This window comes from Palaemon carinicauda, chromosome 11, assembly GCF_036898095.1.
Source record: "Palaemon carinicauda isolate YSFRI2023 chromosome 11, ASM3689809v2, whole genome shotgun sequence".
NCBI classification, from domain to species: domain Eukaryota; kingdom Metazoa; phylum Arthropoda; class Malacostraca; order Decapoda; family Palaemonidae; genus Palaemon; species Palaemon carinicauda.
Window position 1 is genome coordinate 83,250,664 of NC_090735.1, and position 26,017 is coordinate 83,276,680.

Consider the following 26,017-nt stretch of genomic DNA (forward strand, 5'->3'; position numbering starts at 1 on the left):
TGATCTAACTCATGACAGTGAGCTTCTAGCTCGTAATCGTGAGCATCTAGCTTGTGATCGTGAGCGTCTAGCTCGTGATCGTGAGCGATTAGTTCATGATCGTGAGCGTGTAGCTCGTGATCATGAAGCTCTTGCCCTTGAGCGTGTAGCTTGTGATTGTGAGCATTTAGCTCGTAAGCATGAGCGTTAGCTCATGATACTTAGTGTTTAGTATTTGAATGTGAGCGTCTAGCCTGATCATGATTGTCTAGTTCGTGATCATGATTGTCTGGCTTGTGCTCGTAATCGTGAGCGACTAGCTCATGCTCGTGATCGTGAGCGCCTATTTGTAATCGTGTGGTTATAGCTCTTGATCAATAGCTTATGGCTCATGAGAATGTAGCTCACGATCGTGAGTGTCCTGCTCGTGATTATGAGCGAGTGTTTATCTCGTGATCAAAAAGCTTATAGCTTGTGATTGCGAGCCTATAGCTCTTGATCGTGAGCGTTTACTTCTTGATTGCAAGCGACTAGCTCGTGCTCTTGATCGTGAGCGTCCTGATCGTGATCATGAGTGAGTGTTTGAGTGAGTGTTTATCTCATGATCAAAAAGCTTATAGTTTGTGATCGTGAGCCTATAGCTCTTGATCGAGAGCGTTTACTTCTTGATTGCGAGCATATCGTTCATGATTATGAGTGTAGCTCATGATTGTGATTATGATTGATTGATTGAAAGCTTTTGGGCATCCTGACATCCAAGGTCATTGACGCAGGCAGCATTTATTATATATGAAAATTAAAGAGAATTAAATTAAAACCATAAAAGTTAGGGAGTCATTATAATAATTAAATAGTTTTCAGAAGACCTGCTTCTGAAATAAATCTAAAAATGCCGCTCACATAATAGGACACATCATGTCCAAGAATCTAGGCAAGGATGAACCTGCCATCCTCACCTCAAGCCTCAAACAAATATCTATTTCTTAAGTGATTATAATTAGGGCATTCGGTCAACAAACACCTCACTGTTAAAGGTACTAAACCGTCCTCGTAATACGGTTGGTGTTGGCCCTTCAGCAGAAACTCAAGTGTGTCAACTGTGTGTGACCAATATGGAGATGACAAAGAGAAGTCTCCCATTTTCGGGGTATCATATTATACCTCCAAGGTGAAATGATATTTGTTACTTCCGTCATTTTATTGCCATCTAGACTATCCCAGTGCTGTTGCCATTTATTACAAACCAATTTCTTGATGTAAGGTGGGAAATCGTTACACGGAATGGGATACTTCCTTGGTAGCAACTCGGATGCTGTATTCTTCACCAGTAAATCTACTTTCTCATTCCCAGACACACATACATGTGCTGGAACCCAACAAAATCGAACCCTTATACCTCTCCGTTCAATAATAAAAAGCCATTCTAAAATCTTTAAAACTAGAGGGTTACTAGAATTAAAAACTTCTAAAGCTTGAAGAACACTCCTTGCATCACTAAAAATTGTAAAATTACCCTCCTTTTCCAAAGCTATTTTCTCAATAGCAGTTAGTATGCTATACAGTTCGGCAGTAAATATGGAAGCTATTACAGGAAGTGCACCTCTACAATTAAAATCATTAATATGTACTCCAAATCCAACGTCAGCATCAGATTTAGAGCCATCAGTATATATAAAAGTCAATCCCCTGTGTTCTGCAATATGTTCCATAAAAAGAGACCTGAGTTCTAAGTCAGTCATATTCTTCTTAACTCCAATAAAGTAATTACAAAAAGATAGGTCAGGTAATTTCCATGGAGGCGTTGATGATACCTTGAATGGAAGTACCTTACTTCTAATTATATCCAGATTGTTTAATAATTGTTTCACCCGAAACACAAAAGGTTGAGGAGATTTTGGGTCCAACTCAAAGTATGTTGAGTGCCTTACAAGGCCTGCAGTTTGAAAGGCTAAAGAATTAGGGAGTCTTTGCAATCTAAACCAATACCGAATAGTAGAGGAGATTCGAAAAAGGACTAGAGGCAACTCCCCAGCATCAACAAGGAGACTTGTGATAGGTGAGGTTCTCAATGCTCCAGTGGACAATCTAATACCAGCATGATGTATAGAATCTAATATTTTTAACCAGCTTGGGGTGGCAGAGGAGTATATTTCACATCCATAACTTATTTTGGAAATAATTAAGGCCTTGTATAATTTTAAAATAGTATTGCAGTCTGCCGCCCCATGATGTATGGGACAATACTTTAAAAGATTCAGAGCCTAAAGACATTTAGCTTTTAATGCTTTTAAGTGAGAAACCCATGTAAGCCTACAATCAAATATCAACCCTAAAAATTTAGCTTCACTTGCACATGGGATCCGTTGACCTTTGATGTATATATCCGGGTCTGGATGTACTCCCCGGATACGACAGAAATGGACAATTGTAGTTTTACTTGTCGAGAACTTAAATCCATTCATATCGGTCCACTGAATAATTTCATCAATAGAGAGTTGTATTTTTCTCTCAACCATTGCCATTCTAGCTCCAGCAAATGATATGGAGATATCATCCACAAATAATGTTGTGAGAACATCCCGGGGAATGACTGAGGATATCCCATTAATTGCTATTGCAAAAAGGGTTACACTCAGCACACTACCCTGAGTAACTCCTCCTTCCTGGCATTTACTCTCTGATAGAGTTTCCCCAACTCTCACTTGAAAAACTCTATGTGAAAGAAATGACTGAATAAAAAGTGGTAGCTCTCCTCTTAATTCAAACTCATGGATTCCTTTAGGTATACCATATTCCCATGTGGTATCATATGCCTTTTCAAGATAAAAAAAGACTGTCATATGTTGCTGTTTGGAAGCAAAGGCTTCACAAATGGAGGACTCAAGTTGTATCAGCATATCAGTCGTTGAGTGCATATTTCTGAATCCACATTGAATGGGTGATAAAATAACTTTCTTTTCAAAGTACCACATCAGTCTTACATTGACCATCTTCCCCATGATTTTGCACAAACAAGATGTTAATGCAATTGGCCTATAATTTCCTGCTAAAAACTTGTCCTTACCAGTTTTTAAAAAAGCCTAAAATAATGGCTAGTTCCCAAACACTTGGATAACTATGATCATGCCATATTCTATTGAAAAGGCTTAAAATAAATAACTTTGTATTAAAAGTACCACATCAGTCTTACATTGACCATCTTCCCCATGATTTTGCACAAACATGATGTTAATGCAATTGGCCTATAATTTCCTGCTAAAAACTTGTCCTTACCAGTTTTTAAAAAAGCCTAAAATAATGGCTAGTTCCCAAACACTTGGATAACTATGATCATGCCATATTCTATTGAAAAGGCTTAAAATAAATAACTTTGTATTAAAAGGTACGTGTTTAATCATTGCTTATGGAATTCCATCGGGTCCATGGGCTGTATCTTTATACGTAGCAAGAGCAGAATCAAATTCTCTTTCAGTAAAAGGAGAATTGTATGACTCTTACTTTCTTGTTGCGAAATTTTAAACTTTCCTTTCTTCAATGTTCATATACTGGTGACCAGGAGCAGCTTCAGAGTTGCACGATACATTTGAAAAATTGTCAGGCAGGGCATTGCTAACTTTGGCTGCTCCAGTCATATACTGCCCATGTAACTTCAACACTGGTGGCAGTTTTGGGGTGAATTTGCCAGCTATCTTTTTGACTTTCCTCCACACAGATGATGTTGGTGTTCTACTGTTAATGGAGGAAACAAATAACAACCAAGACTGGCGCCTAGTTTCTTTCATGGCACGACGGAACTGTGCTCTACATTTCTTGTATATGACTAAATTCTCCTCAGTACGGTGCATGCGCAATTGAGTTAAAGACTTTCTTGTGGCTCTGTGCAGGGCAGTTAGTTCTGATGACCGCTAGGGGACTGGTCGTCGTCTGAATATCCCTGTTGTTTTGGGAATGGAATTGACTCCTGCTGATTGAAGAGTGCCATTAAGTAAGTCCATGACATCTCAACACTTTCCAACTTCTGCATTTCCTTCAACTTCACTTACTCCCGAAATCTATTCCAGTCTTCCTTATCAAGATTCCATCGAGGCGATCTCTGTAAAGGTGGACCATTGTTGGTGTTTATAATGATTGGTGCATGATCACTAGTATGCTAATCATCTAATGTTCTCCAATTAAAATCGAGAAGACAGTTAGAGCTTGCAACTGATAGGTCAATGCAGAACAAGTTACCTGTCTGAACATGGAAATGTGTGGGCTCTTCTGTATTAAGGAGTCCGACATCTTCATTCTCCAAAATTGATGATATAATATTACCCCTTGCATTTGTCAAAATATCACCCCATAAAGGATGTCTACTTTTAAGATCTCCTAGTAAGAGAAAAGGTTGTGGGATCTGTTTAATCACCTCTAGTATATTATCATATGAGATGTTATCATTTGGAGGCAAGTAAAGAGAACAGATTGTGTATTTTCTCCATATATCAATCTGTACAACCACTGCCTGCAGAGGGGTACAGATAGACAAAGATATTTGGGGAACATTTTGACGAACGTATATAAAACTTCCCCCATGGCTCCCTGCTCGTTGATCATATGGTGTCCTATAGCTAACATACTCTCGAGGACAAGGAGTATTAGCATCGAGCTTGCTTTCTTGTAGACATACAGTTATAGGGGAGTGCTCAAGTATGAGGAACTCAAGTTGTTCATATTTCGCCCTTAAACCCTGGCAATTCCATTGCAGAATGGAGGAAAAAACTATGGTTTATTTTTTGGAAGACACCTTAGATAAAGTCTTCCCATTGGCGATATTTGATCTAACAATATTTCCCAGTGGTATCTCTAGAGAGGATCTTGATATAGTGGGTTTTGTGTTCCTCTTTTTCTTTGTGTCCTTTTGATCTAATTGTTGAGGAGGATGGTGGACCTCAACTTGAATTTCTGATTGGTTCAATTTACCTTCCAGTTGATCAGAAACATATGCAGACGATATCATATTTATTTGAAGTCGTGACTTTAATGTTTCTTGTGGTAGGAGGCGAGAGAGATGGAGGTCTCTCTCTTTTTCGATTAAAAGGCTGTGATCTGTCAGGTTTTTTCACCTTACCCACTACAGGCTCACTAGGTAAATTGGTTTCAAGTGGAACCTCCATCAGATCAGGCAAGGACACGGCCTGAGAGAGGTTTGTACTATTGTTTAGAATCGGAGTAGCTGGCTTTTGAATAACTTTCAGATCTTTAGGTATCTGTTTTGATTTTTCTACAATTTCTGGATATAGATTTTCGATGGGACTTTCGACCTCTTCGACTACTTTCATTTGTTTCTTTATCTTAGGAGTAGAGATATAATTTTCGTCTGTGTGGTTTGGCAAATTTTTCTTCAGAACAATTGAAAAAGGTTGCCCTGGTCTCATCTGCTTTTCAAGAGCTCTTTTATGAGCCTCTTTAAAAGTAACCCTTTCTATGGTCCTAATGGCCTAAATTTCTTTTTCAAAAATAAATTTAACACAGCTTTTAGATGTAGCTGGGTGTGCTTCCCCACAATGTATGCAATTAGGGTTTTCTATGCATACTCCGACTACTTTTTCCATAGTTGGCACAAACAGCTGGCTTATTACTCAGTTTTTCCTTACATTTCTGGCTTAAATGACCATACATTCGGCAATGATAACATTGCAATGGTGAAGGGATATATGTTTTTACCTTCAAGGATAGCCAACCAACTTTTATAACATTTGGTAATCTGCATTGATTAAATGTTATAATCAAAGTAGCAAGAGGAATACGTTTTTCTCCAACTCTCTTTCTCATTCTGACTACTTTTACTACTCTTTGACTTTTCAGTTCATCCACAATATCTTTTTACTCTATGTCCTGCTACTCTGGAGCATATATCACACCTCTACTCTGGTTGAAAGTAGGGTGTGAAACGCATTTGACACTATGACCATCCAATGTTGCGAGTGTTTTCAATCTTTCGCCTTGTATTGGGGATAGTGCCTCTATCAGGAGACTTCCATTTCCCTGGGGAAGAATTTTTGGCTGCCCTTCACCTATAGCAACTATTTCCCTATTAGCTTTAAAAACATTTACACGTTCATGTCTGGCATTTTCAAATTCCAAAATAAAATATTTCTCATAATTCACTACTTCATAGTGACCAAGTAATACTTCTTCTTTTCTATATTTTTGTGTACTGTCATCATTTCTCACTCTCTCTCTCTTCTTCTCTAGTGTTTTCTTATCATTCTTCATATGACGTGAGTAAGGTTCCAATGTTACGATATTGGAACCCGAGTCGGAGCTGTCTGTATCGAGGTCCATGTTTGTATTTTCCAGGTCATCAACAGAGGGGTTGGTTTTTTTTGAAAGAGCAAGCCGGGTTATCCACCTCTTATCGGAGGATGTCAGTCCTCCTATCCCATGTGGCTCAACACAAGGAGAGGCTTCAGCAGGGACCAGTCCTCCATTAGAGAGGGGCTGCCTCTCTTAAGGTGGGCGTACACTGGTCAGTGGGGGTGGTTAGCCCCTCCCACTGGCGACTCCAATGCCTGGCATCACCCATTACCCGCAAATATGGGCGACTTACAACCGAAACACAGGAGCCCGACTCTTAACAGACTTGGTCTGCACCCAATGGGGTCTGCCAGAGGGTGATGGCGTCTAAATTGGCACAGGTTGAGATGGAATGCTGTCCATTCCACATTGCCAAATCAAAAGAAGCAGCCAAAGCATAATCAAACAAGCCAAAGTCGTCAACAATATCGAGCCCAAAAGGAAGAGATGGGAGAAAAAAAGAAATAACCAAAAGGAAAAGAGACAGTCTTGACTGATTTAGTTGGATCAACAGTTGGGCACCGAGGTCCAGTGGGAAAGTAGTTCCCTTTGTTCATTAGAGTCCAGTTGCTAATCCCTAAGCCCCCCATCTTCATCAAGGCTCCAGCATCTGGGGGGTTGTGATTATGAGCGTCTCGCTCATGACCGTGAGCGTGAGCATGTAGTTCATGACCATAAGCATGTATTTCATGATCGTGTGCTTATAGGTCTTGATCATTAACTTATAGCTCGTGAGAATCTGGTTCACGATCGTGAGTGTCATGATTATGAGTGAGTGTTTATCTTGCGATCAAAAAGCTTATAGCTCATGATTGCGAGTCTATAGCTTTTGATCATGAGCATTTACTTCTTGATCGCAAGCGACTAGCTCGTGCTTCTGATCGTGAGTGTCTATTTTGTGATCATGTGCTTATAGCTCTTGTTTGTTAGCTTATAGCTCGTGAGGATCTAGCTCATGATCATGAGCGTCCTGCTCGTGATCATGAGTGAGTGTTTATCTCATGATCAAAAAGCTTATAGTTTGTGACCACGAGCCTACAGGTCTCGATTATGAACGTTTACTTCTTGATTGCGAGTGTTTCGTTCATGATCACGAGTGTAGCTCATGATTGTGATTATGAGCATCTCGCTCGTGACCGTGAGCGTGAGCATGTAGTTCATTAACGTGACCATGTAGTTTATGATCATGAACGTCTCGCTCCTGATCATGAGTGTCTATCTCAGAATTGTGAGCATCCTCAAGCATTGTGTAGAGACTCTCCCTAGGAAGGGGAAGTTCTCACACCTGGAGGCAAAATTCTGGGCAGTACTCGGTTTCCCTTCAACGAGCTCTATCTCAAATTGAAGATTAACATAGAGTGTTGCTTGAGAAAAAGGCAAGACTTTTTTTTGAGTTTTCCCCGAAGGGATTTCCCGAACAAAGCACGGGAAACCTGTCGGAGTAATCCCCCGAAGGAGAGTTCGAACAGGTGTTCGTCTTCAAGAAGAAGAGCATTGAGATTGTGAATAACCTATGATCTCATAATTGTGAATGTTTAACTTGTGAATATGATCGTCTTCAAGAAGAAGAGCGCTGATATTGTTATAACCTTCAATCTCGTGATGATCATTTAATCGTCAAGAACGATGCCCTGACAGGTGTCGAAACAAATTCGGATCGTCGCGAATGACATTCTGACTGACCGAGAAGACAAGGTGATGAGTCTCACCCCAACAATTGATGAACAGAATAGATTCTAATTTCATCATTGAATTGTCGCGAACAACATCCTGACCGACCATGAAGACAAGGTGATGAGTCTCACCCCTACGATCGTTAAGGAAGAGAAAATAATCGGTCGTTCTGGTGATTGGTGAGTAGGCCAAGGGTTGACAATCCTCCGAAGTCTCAAAATCCTGCAGGTGGCGAGATGAAAAGTTGGAAAGATTAATCAAGGCGTAGAGAATGTGATGGGTGTTGAGGGACTTGGCGAAGTTGCAAATGAAAATGGAGACCATTTTATAAGTTTTTGTTCACCAAAAAATCTTGTTATTGGAGGTACTCTTTTCCAGCACAAGGAAATCCACAAATACACATGTACTTCACCATGTGGCAATTACAAAAATCAAATAGATCACACAGCCATTAATAAAGAGAGAAGGAGGACTCTGAGAAATGTGATAAGCTATATAGGTACATTTATTGGTAGTGATCACCAGCTCCTCATTGCCAAAAAGAAATTAAAACCTGAAGCACCTAACAGAAATGTAGATAGAATACCTAGGTTTGATCAAACTAAGCTTCCAGAAGATGAGCAGAGAGAAACCTTAGCAATTGAATATAGGATTCGATTAGCAGTCTTCAAGATTTTAAGAGAAGAGCGGACAATTAAAGAGGAATGATGTGATATTAAGAACATATATCATTCAGTTGGTAGTGAAGTTTTGGGACAAGAAGTTACAAAGAGAAAGCCATGGATAGCAAATGATACTTCGGATTCTATTAAAAGGAGACAAAGACAGAAAATTATTTTGAGGAAGTAATGAAAATCAAAAGGTAGAGTATGCTCAGTATTCCAGTATTAATATTGAAGTCAAAAGAATGGCCAGGAATGACTGCAGAGGATATTTAGACAGTAAAGCAGATGGGACTGATATAGCTATGAATTCAGGAAGTGGCCATGGTGTACGAATTGCTTATGTAACTGTTAATGAAATCTCCACGGGGACAATGAAGAAGAAGCATGATTAAACACACACACACACAATATATATATATATATATATATATATATATATATATATATATATATATATATATATATATATATATATATATATATATATATATATAAATATATATATATATATATATATATATATATATATATATATATATATATATATATATATATATATATATATATATATATATATATGTATATATAAACTTCAAGAGTTCAAACTTGCAGCAAATGTTTTCATGTTGAATAGACTGACATAAATCTCTTTTTATAATTTATATATGAAAGATCTGTTTTGATGTTGTTACTGTTCTTAAAATATTTTACTTTAAGTGTTCATTACTTTATAGTCGAATTATTTCTATTCTTCATTGGGCTTTTTTCCCTGTTGGAGCCCTTGGGCTTTTAGCATCCTGCTTTTCTAACTAGGATTATAGCTTAGCTAGTAATAATAATAATAATAATAATAATAATAATAATAATAATAATAATAATAATAATAATAATAATAATAATAATAGATTACTTCTCATATAGTTTATCTATTTCCTTATTTCCTTTCCCTGTTGGAGCCCTTGGGTTTATAGCAACCTGAGCCCTTAGGTTTATAGCATCCTGTTTTTCCAACTAGGGTTGTAGCTTAGGTATTAATGATAATATGATAGTAATAATAAATTACTTATTATATAGTTTATTTATATTATATATATATATATATATATATGTATATATATATATATATAATATATATATATATATATATATATATATATATATATATATATATATATATATATATATATGAATGAATGATTGATTGATTGATTTAAGGTTCTCAGGCATCCTGACATCTAAGGTCATTGACGCCGATATCATTTAGTTTATATATACAGTGGTACCTCTACATACGAATGTCCCAACATACGAATTTTCCAACATACGAGGTAAAATTCGACCAAATTTCTGCCTCAACATCCGAAGTGTTGCTCCAACATACGAAGTAAACATTACGTCATTGAGCGTCGAGTGCTCAGTTCTCTGTTCTTGTGTGTATCGTGTGGTTGTCCTCTGTTTGGTCTGTTATTAACAGTGCTTATTATTTTCCTTTTCTCACATTTCCTTTTTGATTTTACCTATAATCATGGTGCCTAAGAAGCTAAGTTTCAGTACAGGAAGAAGGCAATTCTTTCATTAGAATTGAAGTAAGAAATTATAGAAAATCATGAGAGCAGTGTGCATGTGAGTGATACTGTATGGCTAAACAATATGGCCGGAATAGGCCTATGATCTCGAGGATCATCAAGCTGAAGGCAGCCATTAAAGTAAATAACCATCGAAGGGGATCACCATTATTACAAGACATCGTAACAATACCCTGAAAGAGATAGAACGCCTTTTGTTGATAGGGATAAAGGACAAAGAGATTGTTGGCAACGATCATTTGTGAGAAAGGCCAGCGTGATGAACAGAAAGAAAGAAAAAAGTGAAGCAAAGAAAACCAATATAGCATTAACAAGCTCTTTTAAATAAGACTTCTCTCTTTTTCTGTTTCTCTCTAAACATAGCATTAACATGTTCTTTAAATAAAATCTATCTCTCTCTCTCTCTCTCTCTCTCTCTCTCTCGTTCTTCTTCGCTGTTATAGTGTCAGATACGTCTATTATTTTTTTTTCCGAGAGAGAGAGAGAGAGAGAGAGAGAGAGAGAGAGAGAGAGAGAGAGAGAGAGAGAGAGAGAGAGATTAAACAAAAATGTGTTTAGAGTAAATATGATTTTTAACAGCATCAACGAGTTGAGAAACAATCAAATGTAACTAAGAAAGTAATAACAGCTAATCTGAATTCCTTTATTAACTAAAACAAATATTGATACAAACACACTCGTGTGCGTATGCACAAACACACACACAGGTGAAAGAATTGCTACGCAGTAAGAGAGACGGTCGGGGAGGAGGTAGAGATGGTGACTGCGATAACATACCGTAACTCGTCACTGAAAGTGATGAAAATAAAAAATCAAAAGAAAAAAATGTAAAAAGTATGAAATATAAAAAAAAAAAAAAATAAATAAGCTAAGTTAGATTAAAATTTCCGTAGTGTAAGTTACGGTATGTTATCGCAGTCACCATCTCTACCTCCTCGCCGATCGTGTCTCCTCGTGCGTGTGTGTGTGTTTGCGCATACGCCCACGAGTGTGTTTGTATCAATATTTGTTTTAGTTAATAAAGGAATTCAGATTCGCTGATATTGTTTTTTTAGTTACATTTAACTGTCTTTCAACTCGTTAACGCTGTTAAAAATGATATGTAGACAACACATTTTTGTTTAATCTCTCTCTCTCTCTCTCAGAAAAAAATAATAGACGTCTCTAACACTAACAGTGAAGAAGAACAAGAGAGAGAGAGAGAGAGTATTTATTTAAAGAACATGTTAACACCATGTCTACATTCTCGCCGATCGTCCGTCTCCTCTTCGCGTAGCAAATCCTACACTTGCGTTGGCCTGTCTCTAAGGTAAAGTGGCAATAAAACACATTTTTTATTTATTATTTCTTTATAATAATCTTTTTTACATGCTTCTTTCATATTATGAAGTTATGTTATTGTTATGTGTAATTATGTGTAGCCATTTATTAAGGATTTATTATGGGTTTTTAGGCTGAGGAACGAATTAAATGAATTACCATGTATTCTTATGGGAAAATTCGTTTCTACATCCGAACATTTACTACATCCGAAGTCGGTTGTGGAACGAATTAAATTCGTATGTAGAGGTACCACTATACAAAAAAATTAAAGAATATTCAATTAAACCCATAAAAGTTGAATGTCATTATAAAAGTTACATAGTTTTCAGAAGACCTGCTTCTGAAATAAATCTAAAAATACCACTTGCATAGTAGGACACATCACGTCCAAGAATCTTGGCAAGGATGAACCTGCCAGCCTCACCTCGAGCCTCAAACAAATATCTATTCCGTAAGTTATTATAATTGGGGCATTCGGTCAACAAATGCCTCACTGTTAGAGGTACTAAACAGTCTTCACAATACGGTTCGTGTTGGCCCTTCAGCAGAAACTCGTGTGTCAATTGAGTGTAACCTATACGGAAACGACAAAGAGAAGTCTCCCATTTTCGGGGCATCATGTTATACCTGAAAGGAGATAGGGCATTTGTTACTTCTCTCATTTTATTGTCATCTCGACTATCCCAGTGCTGTTGCCATTTATTACAAACCAATTTCTTGATGTTAGGTAGGAAATCGTTACACGGAATGGGATATCTTCTAGGCAGCAACTCGGATGCAGCATTCTTCGCCAGTGAATCTGCCTTTTCATTCCCACACACACCTACATGTGCTGGAACCCAACAAAATCTAACTGTTATACCTCTCCGCCCAATAATAAAAAGCCATTCTAAAATCTTTAAAACTAGAGGGTTGCTAGAATCAAAAACTTCTAAAGCTTGAAGAACACTCCTTGCATCACTAAAAATTGTAAAATTACCCTCCTTCTCCAGTGCTATTTTCTCAATAGCGGTTAATAAGCCATAGAGTTCGGCAGTAAATATGGAAGCTGTTACAGGAAGTGCACCTCTACAATTAAAACCATTACTATGTACTCCAAATCCAACGCCAGCATCAGATTTGGAGCCATCAGTATATATAAAAGTCGATCCTCTATGTTCTTCGACATGTTCCATAAAAAGAGACCTGGCTTCTAGGTCAGTCATATTCTTCTTAACTCCAATAAAGTATTTATAAAAAGACATCTCTTGTAATTTCCATGGAGGTATTGATGATACTTAGAATAGAAGTACCTTACTTCTAATTATATCCAGACTGTTTAATAATTGTTTCAACAGGAAGCCATAAGGTTGAGGAGATTTTGGGTGCAACTCAAAGTATGATGTGTGTCTTACAAGGCTTGCAGTCAGAAAGGCTAAAGAGTTAGGGAGTCTTTGAAATCTAAACCAATACCGAATAATGGAAAACAATCGGTAAAGGTCTAGAGGTAACTCTCCAGCATCAACAAGGAGACTTGGGATAGGTGACGTTCTAAATGCTCCTGTAGACAATCTAATACCAGCATGATGTATTGAGTCTAATATTTCTAACCGGCTTGGGGTGGCTGAAGAGTAAATTTCACATCCATAACTAATTTTGGAAAAAATCAAGGCCTTGTATAATTTTAAAATAGTATTGCGGTCTGCCCCCACGATGTATGGAACAATACTTTTAAGATATTCAGAGCCTCAAGACATTTAGCTTTTAATGCTTTTAAGTGAGAAACTCATGTAAGCCTACAATCAAATATCAAACCTAAAAATTTAGCTTCACTTGCACATGGTATCCGTTGACCTTTAATGTATATATCCGGGTCTGGATGTACTCCCCGGATACGACAAAAATGGACAATGGTAGTTTCACTTGTCGAGAACTTAAATCCATTTATGTCGGTCCACTGGATAATTTTGTCAATAGAGAGTTGTATTTTTCTCTCAACCATTGCCATTCTAGTTCCAGCAAATGATATTGTGAGATCATCAACAAATAATGTTGAGAGAACATCTTGGGGAAATATTGAGGATATCCCATTAATTGCAAGTGCTAACAGGGTTACACTCATCACACTCCCCTGAGGAATTCCTCCTTCCTAACACTTACTCTCTGATAGAATTTCCCCCACTCTCACTTGAAAAACTCTATGCGAAAGAAATAACTGAACAAATAGTGGTAGTTCTCCTTTTATTCCTAGTTCATGAATTGTTTTAAGTATACCATATCTCCACGTGGTATCATATGCCTTTTCAAGGTAAAAAGAACAGTCACATGGTGCGGTTTGGAAGCAAAGGTTTCACAAATAGAGGGCTCAAATCTTATTAACACATCAGTTGTTGAGTGTATTTTTTCAGAATCCACATTGAATTGGTGATAAAATACCCTTCTTTTCAAGGTACCACATCAACCTTGCATTGACCATCTTCTCCATGATTTTACATAAACAAGAAGTCAATGCAATAGGTCAATAGCTTGCTGCTAAGAACTTGTCCTTACTGGGTTTTAAAAAGGCTAAAATAATGGCAAGTTCCCAAACACTTGGGTAACTATGATCATGCTATATTTTATTAATAATACTTAAAATAAATAACTTTGCATTAAAATGTATATGTTTAACCATTGCATATGGAATTCCATCATGTCCAGGGGCTGTATCGTTGCAAGTAGCGAGAGTGGAATCAAGTTCTCTTTCAGTAAAAGGAGTATTATACGATTCTTCCCTTCCTGTTGCAAAATTTAGAATTTTCTTTTCTTCAATGCTCCTGTACTGGTGACCAGGAGCTGCTACACTCTTGCACCATACATTTGAAAAATGGTCGGCCAGGGTATTGCTAACTTCATTTCCTTCAGTCACATACTGACTATTCACTATCAACACTGGTGGTGGGTTCGGGGTAAATTTGCCTGCAATCTTTTTTATTTTCCTCCATACAGAAAATGGTGGTGTTCTACTATTAATGGAGGAAACAAGAGCCACCCAAGATTGGTGTCTAGCTTCTTTCAAGGCACGACGGATCTGTGCTCTACACTTTTTATATGATATCAAATTTTCATACGTACGGTGTCTACACAATCTAGTCAGGGATTTTCTGGTGGCTCTGTGCAAGGATGTTAATTCTGAAGACCACCACGGGACTGGTCGTCTTTTGAATAGTCCTGTGGTTTTGGGAATCGAATTGATTCCTGCTGTATGGAGACTTCCACTCAGTAGGTCTATGGCATCATCAATACTTTCAAACTGTTCTGCTCTCCCTTCGATTTCACTTAGCTCAGAAAATTTAACCCAGTCTGCCTTGTCAAGATTCCATCGTGGCGATCTTTGCAATGGCGGACCCTTGTTGGTGTTTATAATAATTGGTGCATGATCACTAGCATGCCAATCATCTAATGTTCTCCAATCAAAATAAAAAAGGCAGTTAGAGCTTGTAATTAAAAGGTCAATGTATGACAAGGTACCTGTCTGAACATGGAAGTGCGTGGGCTCTCCTGTATTAAGGAGTTCCACATCCTCATTCTCCACAATTGATGAGATGATATTGCCCCTTGTATTGGCCAAAACATCACCCCATAAAGGATGTCTACCATTCATATCTCCCAGTAAGAGAAAAGTTTGAGGGATTTGTTGAATGACCTCTGCTAAATCATCATATAAAATATTATCATTTGGAGGTAAGTACAGAGAGCATATTGTATATTTTCTCCCTATATCAATTTGTACAACCACTGCCTGCCGGGTTGTACGTATAGACATAGGTATTTGGGGAACATCTTGAAGAATGTACATGAGACTTCCGCCATGGCTCCCTGCTGTTGATTATATGGTGTTCTATAGCTAACATACTCTCGAGGACTAGGAGTGTTAGAATCAAGCATACTTTCCTGTAGACATACAATTATGGGGCAATGTTCATGAATTAGGAGCTTAAGTTCTTCATATTTCGCCCTCAAACCCTGACAGTTCCATTGCAAAATGGAGGAGAAAACTAAGGATTATTTCTGGAAGACATCTTGGATGAGGTCTTCCCATTAGCAGTTTTTAATCTTACATTATTACCTGTAGGTTTCTTCAGAGGTGGTCTTGTTATGTTGGGTTTTACGTTTGTGCTTTTCTTTGTATCCTTTTGATCTATTTGTTGAGGTGGATGGTGGACCTCAACTTGAATTTCCGATTTATTCAGTTTATCTTCTGGTTCATTAGAAACATCAACAGAGAAAACATCAAATTTATTTGATGTCATAACCTTAATGTTTCTAATGGAGGGTGGAGAGAGAGATGGAGGTCTCTCTTTTACGATTAATAGATGGTGGGATTCAAGGTTTTTGCATCTTTCCCACAACAGGTGCAACAGGTAAGTTGGTCTTAAGTGGAACCTCCATCAGATCAGGTAAGGACATGGCCTGAGAAAGGTTTGTACTATTTTTTGTAATGGAGGATGAAGGCTGTACAGCAATGGGCAATGCCCTAGTGTTAATACACCGTGGTAAAGCCTCAGGAGGTAATATGGTTGCCTCGTTATTTGACATTTTATCAGATGATATACTTTTTTTTTAGCTATTGGTAGTACTAGGTTGGTTTGATTTTAATGCCTTAGCATATGTATTTGATTTATTTAATAGTCTTGTGGCATGGGTCACACTCATATGTTCTAAGTTCGATTTGTTGAGGGCAGCTTCCTCCAACTTATATAGCTCGCAGCTCTTGTCTGTGGATTTATGATTCGAGCTGCAATTTAAACACCTGGCTCCAAGTGCACACTCTTCATGGTAAGATTTGGAGCTATAGATCTCTGTTAAAAACTACCCCCCTTCCGTAGCTAAAATTTAGGTGGGGTTTGACATCTAACTAATTTCATCATTACTTATTTTCATATTGGACAATATTACAGACTGTGTACTGGATTTGGCATGGATAAGGAAACTATTTTTTCCAAAACTAGGTATATCACCGGGTGCAATAGTTCCTACTTTTTTCTGAATCAATTTGCATATTTTAAAATAATTCCCTGTAACCCCCTTTGATTCAGCTATAAGCCACATCGGTGGTTTGGATTTTTCTGTGAGGGCATAACTAAATCTACGTCTTTTTCCAACCAATCGGCAGGCCTATACACGTCCAAATCTTTTGGTACCTTATCACAGAGAGCAGCCACGACATTCAAGTTATCAATTTTAATATTATTCAAGTTACTTATTGCACTAAATGCTTCGTCATAACTACTGTAAGATATCCATGAATCCTATGTTTCAGCTTCAAGTTTCATCCTTATTTCTTTTATGCGTCCATAGCATTCAAATGCTTCACATAGATCATCATAATTTGTCTCTATTGAAATTTGGGTAACATGAAGGATTCGAAGTTTCCTCGTGTTACCCAAATTACACGATTTTGAAATATCAGTAGAATGGTCCTTTCCCGTTCCGAGGTCTTATCACATTATCCGAGGTCGTCAACAGTGCCGGGGGGGAGTCAACAAATTCACGGGATGGGGAGTCAGTATTTGAAGGGTCCATGGTTAAGGGTGGGATTTTTTTTTGTTTTTTGTTGGTTTTGTTGGTTTACCTGCTTGAGAATTTCAAGAAAGTATCATGCGTTGGAAAGGAAATTTGCATTCTCCACTATCGGCACAATGAGAGTATACTTCCCAGATGGTCCACTCCATACCCTACCAGAAGGATAGTATCAAAACAGATATATAGAGGCACAGGTGTAAGCTAAACCCGCCTGTTAGGACTGAGACCAAGGATATATGGAATCATCCCCCCCATATCTGTAATGATGGGCTTCCGGCCAAAAGCCAAGAGTCCCACCTCAAGGGTTGGATCCCCCTGGATTCCGATGACCCAACCCTTGAGAGTAGTTCTGCCAAAAAGGTCCAAACCATCTTTGGGATGGCTGAGATTATCCAATACTCTCATATATAGCTTTGAATGCAAATACCTCCCAACCATGATCCCATCTCCCATTCATCAAAGTAGGCAGTAATAACGAATGTGGAAATATCCACGCCATTTAAATAAAATAAAAATAAATATATAAATAAATAAATGAACAAATAAAATAAATATATATATATGCATACATCTACATATATATATATATATATATATATATATATATATATATATATATATATATATATATATATATATATATATATATATATATATATATATATATATATATATATATATATATATATATATACGTAAGAGAAATAATACTCATAGAGTTAGGACAAGACAAAAGAAAGTTGATAAAATTAAGAGAATTTTGAAGAAATATTGAGCAGAAGGAATAGAGGATAGGGAGAGAAATTTAGATTCGAACTTGGGGAGTAATTTCCCCAAGTTCTAGAGCCCTCTTGCCCGTCACAATTCTTCAACAATATGAAGAAACCACATGACTGCGTCAAGGCATTCTCTCATTAAGAGGGTATGAATGAATGTATGTACAGTATACAGTATATACATGTAGTAGGTTGGTCATGTGTAGAGGATCACAATTTTGTTTTAAAATTTTTCATGGTTTGCCAAATCCTGAGAGAGAGAGAGAGAGAGAGAGAGAGAGAGAGAGAGAGAGAGAGAGAGAGAGAGAGAGAGAGAGAGAACTAATGTAATGATTATTTGTAGTGAGAAAGACTGTTGGTATAATTGAAGTTACCTTTTTGGTAACTAGGTTAGGACAGGTGTGAATGTCTTGGCCTAATGCTGGTTTTTTATTTGACTGCAGCCAGAGGCAATGCTGTGAATGCTGGATTATTTATTCTCTTATTTTGAACAGACTTGGCAGGGAATTTATTTATTACAATAAGTAAAACTTTTTTTATTTTTGCTCTGTGGTGATTGTGGCTGATAGTGAAAGAGTTTATTATTTATCTTCGATTATAGTGCGATAGTTTCATTAGCTAGGAGTGTTCGTAAGTGTTTTAATTTTTCGTTTTTTCAAAGCCATAATTCCTCGTTTGGAGTTCCTATTTTTGGCCTGGACTGTGTTGTTTGCCAGCCGAGTACATATACAGTATATAGCTTGATGATGACGACCTGGAACGTACAATGATTTTTTAAATAGACAGCAGATAGAAAACTTTCTACAACAGATGACCTGGCCGGTAAAATAAGCTAATCCTTTTACTTGTGATGATGATGATGACCTCCACTTCAATGACTGCTCAGTTAAGTTGACTGGAGCCGGAGTGTATATTATTGGCCACCGAACTGTGTCAGATTTCAGTGTAAAGACTGGGTGGCTTTTTGGGTGGTGTATTGCTGCCCATAAATTTACATATATATACATTTATTTGGTTGTGGTGAATTTTAGCTTTAAATTTTCTTTTGCTTTATTTGAATATGTTATCTTATTTATCTATTTACAGAAAGTTAAGATTGAAGTACTAAGCATTGTTGTTTGGTGATGTTTAGTTTAGAAGATTATAGTTTTCAGGGATTAACTATCGATAATCGAGATTTACTCGAATACACTTGATTTTTTGTAAGTATTTTAGTTGTAAGGAAATATAGTACATATGTTATATTTCGTTTTACTGTTCCTTCTGTTCAATATTTCAGTTGACGTAAAAGTAAGGGGAAAGTTTGTGTTGTGGGACTTGTCTGTTAGAGTGATTCAAGGATGTGGGCATTGTTCTTGCAACATCCCGCATAATAGCACCAGCTACCCATTGAGTTATTGGGTCCTTTGACTGGGCAGACAATACTCCATTGGATATCTCTCTGGTTACGGGTCATTATTTCTTTGCCTTGCTCATGCATCGAATAGTCTGGCCTATTCTTTTCATATTCTCCTCTGTACTCGTACTCCAAACAACACCGAGATTGCCAAACAATTCTTCTTCTCTCAAGGGGTTAACTACTGCACTATAAAAGTTCAGTGGGTACTTTCCACTTATTAAGGGTAAAAGACACTGTTTATATATCGTAAGCAGCTCTTATAGTAAAAGGACATTCCAAAATCAAATAATTGTTCTCAAGTCTTGGGTAGTACCATAGCCTCTGTTTCATTGTTTCCTTAGCTCAATTGGATATTTTTCTCATGTCGGGGTAATTCGAATTAAAAGCTATCAATTGTCTTACTTGATAGGTAGGGAAGTCAGGTAAAGGTCGCTGGTGAGAGACTGATTTCTCGCCACGTATATCCCGAATTGCAGCTAATATTTAGGTTCCGACTTCTTTTAGAGCCTCTGGTGACGTGATTGGTAGCGATCTTGCCTTTCATTTGGGTTTGATCACGTGGTTTGTCACATAGTGGGCCAGGAAGTAGGGGAAAACTCGCTGGTAAGAGACTGATGTCTCGCCAGGTAAACCCTGAACTGCAGATTAGCAGTTAGGTTCCGACTTCGTAGCTAGTAGGGCGGCAAGGGCACCAGCCACCCATTGAGATACTACCACTAGAGGTATTGAATCCTTTGACTGGCCAGACAGTAATGCATTGGATACCTCTATCTGGTTACGGCTTATTTTTTCTTTGCCTACGCTTACACAGAATAGTCTGGCCTATTCTTTGCATCTTCTCTTCTTTCCTGATACACCTGACAACAATGATACTAAATACTTCTTCACCCAAGGGGTTAATTACTGTACTGCAATTTGTTCGGTGTACTCTCCTCTTAGTAAGGGTAGAAGAGACTCTTTAGCTATGGTAAACAGCTCTTCTAGAAGGACACTCCAAAAATTAAACCATTGTTCTCTAGTCCTGGGTGGTGCCATAGCCTCTGTACCATGGTCTTCCACTGTCTTGGGTTAGAGTTCTCTTGCTTGAGGGTACACTCGGGCACACTATTCTGTCTTACTATTTTTTTTTCTTCCTCTTGTTTTTTTGAAATGGTGTATTGGGCAGGCTTAATAGAAGGGCCATGGATGCCTGGTGGTTTATCAAGAGGTTGTCTTTTCCTTTTCTGATTCTTTTTCTTCTCAAAACCATCCTAACTGTCCTCCCTTCAGTTGAAGTGGATATCCTGGAGGGTATTTAGCCTTGCATGGTGTATCGGCTCCTCCATGTTGACCAATTTTTCCGACTTTTTACTATAGTCTATGGGTTTCATCAATCACTTTATTTATAATTCTGTACATATTGTTTTTGTTATAATTCTTGTTAATCTAGTTTTTAAGTATGGTCTCTTTTTTATTTCTACTAATTCTTATGCTGTCTGGAGACACTGAGTGAAATCCGGGACCAGTATGTCCTAGATTTCGTCATTGTCGTCTTCTGTATTGCAATATTCGTGGTCTTCATGCAAATATCCAAGTCGTTACAGTTGCATCCAAACAGTATGATATTCTTTTGTGCTCAGAGACTTTGGTTTCTAATATGAAGCACTCATCTGAGCTCCTTATAACTGGTTTTAATAAGCCAATAATGTTGAAATGTGATGCCATCCCTAGGGCCAGGGGAATGTCGGTGTATATTAGGACAGAGTACCCTGCTTATCATAAGTCCTGCTATCAATGTGGATGTCATGAGATTCAGGTAATAAAAGTTTGTGGCAGGCATAAACTCTGATATTTGTGTTCGATCTACCGAAATCCAGACATGGATGATTCTATCTTCGACTGTCTTCTTACCATTATGGCTAAGATACAAGAAGATGATAGAAAGGCTTCTTTTGTCTTTGTTGGTGATTTTAATGCTCACCATAGGGAGAGGTTAAGTTCTATCTCTCCTACCCATCGCCATGGTTTAAAAGCTTTAGACTTTGCCTCTGAATCAGGCTGTGAGCAAATCATAAATGAAGCTACTCACAGGTCTGGTAACTGCTTGGACCTCGTATACACTGACTCCTGTGGCGTTATAATTAGTAAGGTTGGTTCTCCAGTCGGGACATCTGATCATGCCTTGATTTCATTAGTAGTGAAGACTGAGCAGCCTGTCCCTGATATATCATACTCTTGTAAAATTTATATGAAATCCCAAGCAGACTGGAATGGGATTTTGCATGATCTTTTGTGCTTGAATTGGTCACAATTATATAGTAGTGTAGATCCTGTTGTCCCTTTGAATGTGAATTTAGTCAACATAATAGATAGGCGTATCCCTTCTCGTGTGCTAAGGTACCGAGTGAAGGACAAACCGTGGTTCAATGATGATTGTAGACATGCTTATTTGGAGAAGCAGGAGGCCTATCTTCTTTGGAAGGGTAACAGATCAGATTTGACCCGGAACAACTATACTCAGCTTCGAGCTTTTGCTCAGAGAGTTTATGCCTCAACTGAAAAGGAGTACAATTTAACCATAAAAGAAACCCTTTCTGGTATATCTCAGGAACATAAATGGTGGTCTACCCTTGAATCTGCACTCTTTGGTGTAGATGCAACAGTTCCTCCTTTACTTAAACCAGATGGCTCAGTCACTCACTGTCCAAAGGAAAAGGCAACCCTGTTGGCTGATGTTTTTGACAGTAAACAGAGTAATGAAAAACTTGAACTTCCTCATTCCTGTTTTCTTGAGGCTAAACTAACTAGTTTAGCTTTTCGATCTTGTGAGATTAAAGCTCTCTTGATTGACCTTGATGCTTATGGAGGTATAGACCCAAATATAATTTTTCTTTTGTTTTTTATAAAGACAGCCGATTTCTTAGCTCCAAAGTTATGTTATTTTGTGCAAGTTAGCAAGAAGAGGAGCTTTTAGCACTTGTTGGAGAATTGGTAATGTTACTCCTCTATGTAAATGTGTTTGTGGTAGTTCAAGTCCCACTGATTACCGCCCAATTTCCATAACTCCCATATTATCTAAAGTTTTTGAACGTCTTCTGGCAAAACGTCTTGATAGGTTTGCTGAAGGTAATCATCTATTCCCTAGTTTGCAATTTGGTTTTCCTAAAGGCCTTAGAGCATGTGATGCCCTTCTTACAATCTCCAATGTTGTACAGAAATCCCTTGATTGTGGTCAGGAAGTTCGTATGATTGGCCTTGATTTTAGTGTTGCCTTTGACCATGTTAATCATGAGGCCCTTGTTTTCAAACTGAAACAGTTGGGAGTGGGTGGGTCATTTCTCAGCATTATTATTAATTTTCTAAGTAATAGATGTCAAAGAGTTGTCGTTGATGGTCACCATAGTGAGTATAGGAATGTGATATCCAGTGTTCCACAGTGTAGTGTTCTTGGCCCATTACTTTTCATACTATATACACATGACATGTGGTTTGGCCTAGAAAACAAGCTTGTTGCGTATGCAGATGATGCTACTCTCTTTGCATCCCTTCATCCCTTAATAGAGATTTAGCTAAAATTAATGCATGGTGCAAATTGTGGGGTATGAAGTTGAATCCTAACAAAACTCAAAGTATGATTGTAAGCAGGTCAAGGATGGTGGCTCCTCAACATCCGGATCTCAGTATTGATAATGTTTCTTTAAATTTGTATGACTTTTAAAATTTTAGGTGTGATTCTCGACAGCAAATTTACTTTTGAGAAACACATTAGGTCTCTGACTTCTCCAATTGCACAAAAAATTGGCTTATTGAAAAAGTCTTACAAGATTTTCGGTGATCAATCTATTCTGAAGAAGTGTTTTAATTCTTTCATTCTACATTGTTTTGAGTATTGTTCTCCTGTCTGGTGTTCAACTGCTGATTCTCATCTTAATTTGTTGGACAGAAACTTATGGTCTATTAAATTTCTTTTTCCTGATTTAGATATCAATCTTTGGCACTGTCGTTCAATTAGTTCATTATGCATGTTGCATAAGATTTTTCATAACTCTGACCATCCTTTACATTCAGATCTCCCTGGACAATTCTATCATATTCGTAATACTAGGCAGGCAGTTAATTCTAATAGCCAGGCCTTCTCCACCATAAGGCTCAATACTACACAGTACTCTAAAAGTTTTATTCCAGCTGTTACCAAGTTGTGGAATGATCTTCCTAATCGGGTAGTTGAATCAGTAGAACTTCAAAAGTTCAAAGTTGGAGCAAATGTTTTCATGTTGACCAGGCTGACATGAGTCTTTTTATAGTTTATATATGACATATCTGTTTTTGACGTTGTTAATAGTTTATATAGGACATATCTGTTTTGACGTTGTTACTTCTTTTAGAGTTATTTATTGTAAATTTATTCTCATCATTTATTTACTTCCTTATTTCCTTTCCTCACTGGGCTATTTTTCCCTGTTGGAGCCCTTGGGCTTGTAGCATCTTGCTTTTCCAACTAGGGTTGTAGCTTGGCTAATAATAATAATAATAATAATAATAATAATAATAATAATAATAATAATAATAATAATAATGAGATAGAAATCTATTTCTATTTGAGCACAATATTGTGTTCATTTTCATCCATATTGACTCATTAGGGGTAATATGAATTAAAAGCTATCAATTGTGTCACCTGGTGCGTTGGGAAGTCTGGGAAAATTCACTTGTAAGAGACTCATGTTCCGCCGGGTAAATCCTGAATTGCAGTTGGCAGTTATGTTTACGTTGGCCAGAGCACAAGCCACCCGTTGAAATACTTTGACTGGACAGACACTACTACACTAGATCTCCTCTCTGGTAATGGCTCATTTTCCTTTGCCTAGACATACACCAAATTGTTTAGTCTATTCTTTCCACATTCTCCTCTGTCCCCATACTCCTGACAACACCGAGATTACCAAACATTTCTTCTTCACTCAAGGGGTGAATTACTGCACTGTAATTGTTCAGTGACTACTTTCCTCTTGGTAAGGGTAGAAGAGACTCTTTAGCTATGGTACTCGGCCACACTATTCTATCTTATTTCAATTTCTCTTGTTGTTTTGTTTTTGTAGTTTATATATGAAACATTTATTTCAATTTTACTATTCTTCTTAAAATATATTGTGATAGTTCATTACTTCTCTTTTACCTACTTCATTTTCTTATTTCCTTTCTTGACTGGGCTATTTTTCCTTGTTGGAGGCCTTGGGCCTATAGCATTCTGCCTTTCCAACTAAGGTTGTAGCTTATCTATCTATCTATCTATCTATATATATATATATATATATATATATATATATATATATATATATATATATATATATATATATATATATAAAGTACGTTAAGTGCATATATGGTGTTAACACATGTGCATACAAATTTTATCCATGGGGGTGGGGGGGGGGGGCCCTCCATACATAATGCCAGTGAAGAAGGGTGGAAAATTGTATATAGAAAATTATTACATAATAGTATTTGCTTCTGTAAACACAAATGATGGATTAACTAAAATTGTTAACTTTCTAAATGCCTATTATCAGCGTTAAAATTAGGAATGATATTCAGGGATGAATTGAAGACAATGTAGAATCCTAATACTTTACATAGAGAGGTGAGGTAGACATAAAATACAAAATGTCACAACTTCAATCAGATGCCAGACAAACTACATATCTGAAGATATTCGAGAAAATGTAAAACGGGGGTTAATATTTCTGTAGATACACATAAATAACACAAAATAAGATAAATTATGACCCTATGAAATAAATTGAAAAATATAATCATAAATTGAAAATAATGAAACCGAAAGAGGGATATTCTTGAAGATGCATACATAAATTGGTAGAAAATGTTTGCTACTATTTATCTCTAATTCCCCTTGAGCTAGGGACAATTAACATTCGCAATATAAATTTTTATTGCATTGCAGCTTTGAAACGACTAGGAAAATATTGGCTACAAAGGGATTGTGAATAATTTTTCAGTAAAACTTATTCATAACTTACTAAGGGTTTTGAATCTGCGAGTACGTGATACTGAAGTAACTGATGTAATTGATAGAACTGCCTTGTTCTAACAAGTGCATTTATGACCAGTTCATATAGGAAATGTTGAACAGACACTCCAACAGCACCTAAAGATCTTGTGTATTCCACCACAACTCCAACCACAACTTTCAACGGGACTCGTTGGCAAGATGACTCTGAGGAAATCATAATATTGTAACATTTAAAACATGTTTGAAAAAATATTCACAGTTGAATATTTTATAACTTTTGAAATTGAAGCATAGTATAACAAATAGTTTGTCATAAACAAAAGAATTATATTTCTCTCTCATTTGAACATAAATTAACAATAATTTCAAATCTAAAGATACAAAACAACCTTGAAATTGAATGCTACAAAAAGTGTGTCAAAGTAAATAGTAGAAATATATTTGGTTAAATTTAGGACAAAGTAAATTTACAGCTTTCTAGAATGGAATATTTCATCATCCACATTAATACAAACCATTGCCTTATTATTATTTGGAAAGGTAAACGGGCATGAGATATCATTGTGAAGTAATGTTATGTATACCTAAAGCTGTAAAATCTATTACTGAATATGAAAATACAAATCACAAATTTAAAAAGGTCAACTACTACTATAAAAGAGGAAAGTTATATATGAAAACAATGCCCACTACTATACAATAGCCTAAGAATTACAGTTGTGCTC

The 26,017-nt window shown here is 37.1% G+C and overlaps 1 protein-coding gene across 1 annotated transcript in view; it reads right to left on the minus strand.

Moving 5' to 3' along the window:
* Positions 1-26,017, minus strand: part of Bulli (regulator of MON1-CCZ1 complex protein bulli) — a 392,783-nt gene that overhangs the window by 137,399 nt on the left and 229,367 nt on the right. The window contains exon 8 of the mRNA XM_068382333.1: positions 25,300-25,496. Within this exon, the coding sequence (XP_068238434.1) occupies positions 25,300-25,496 (197 nt within the window). The remainder of the gene's footprint in view (positions 1-25,299; positions 25,497-26,017) is intronic.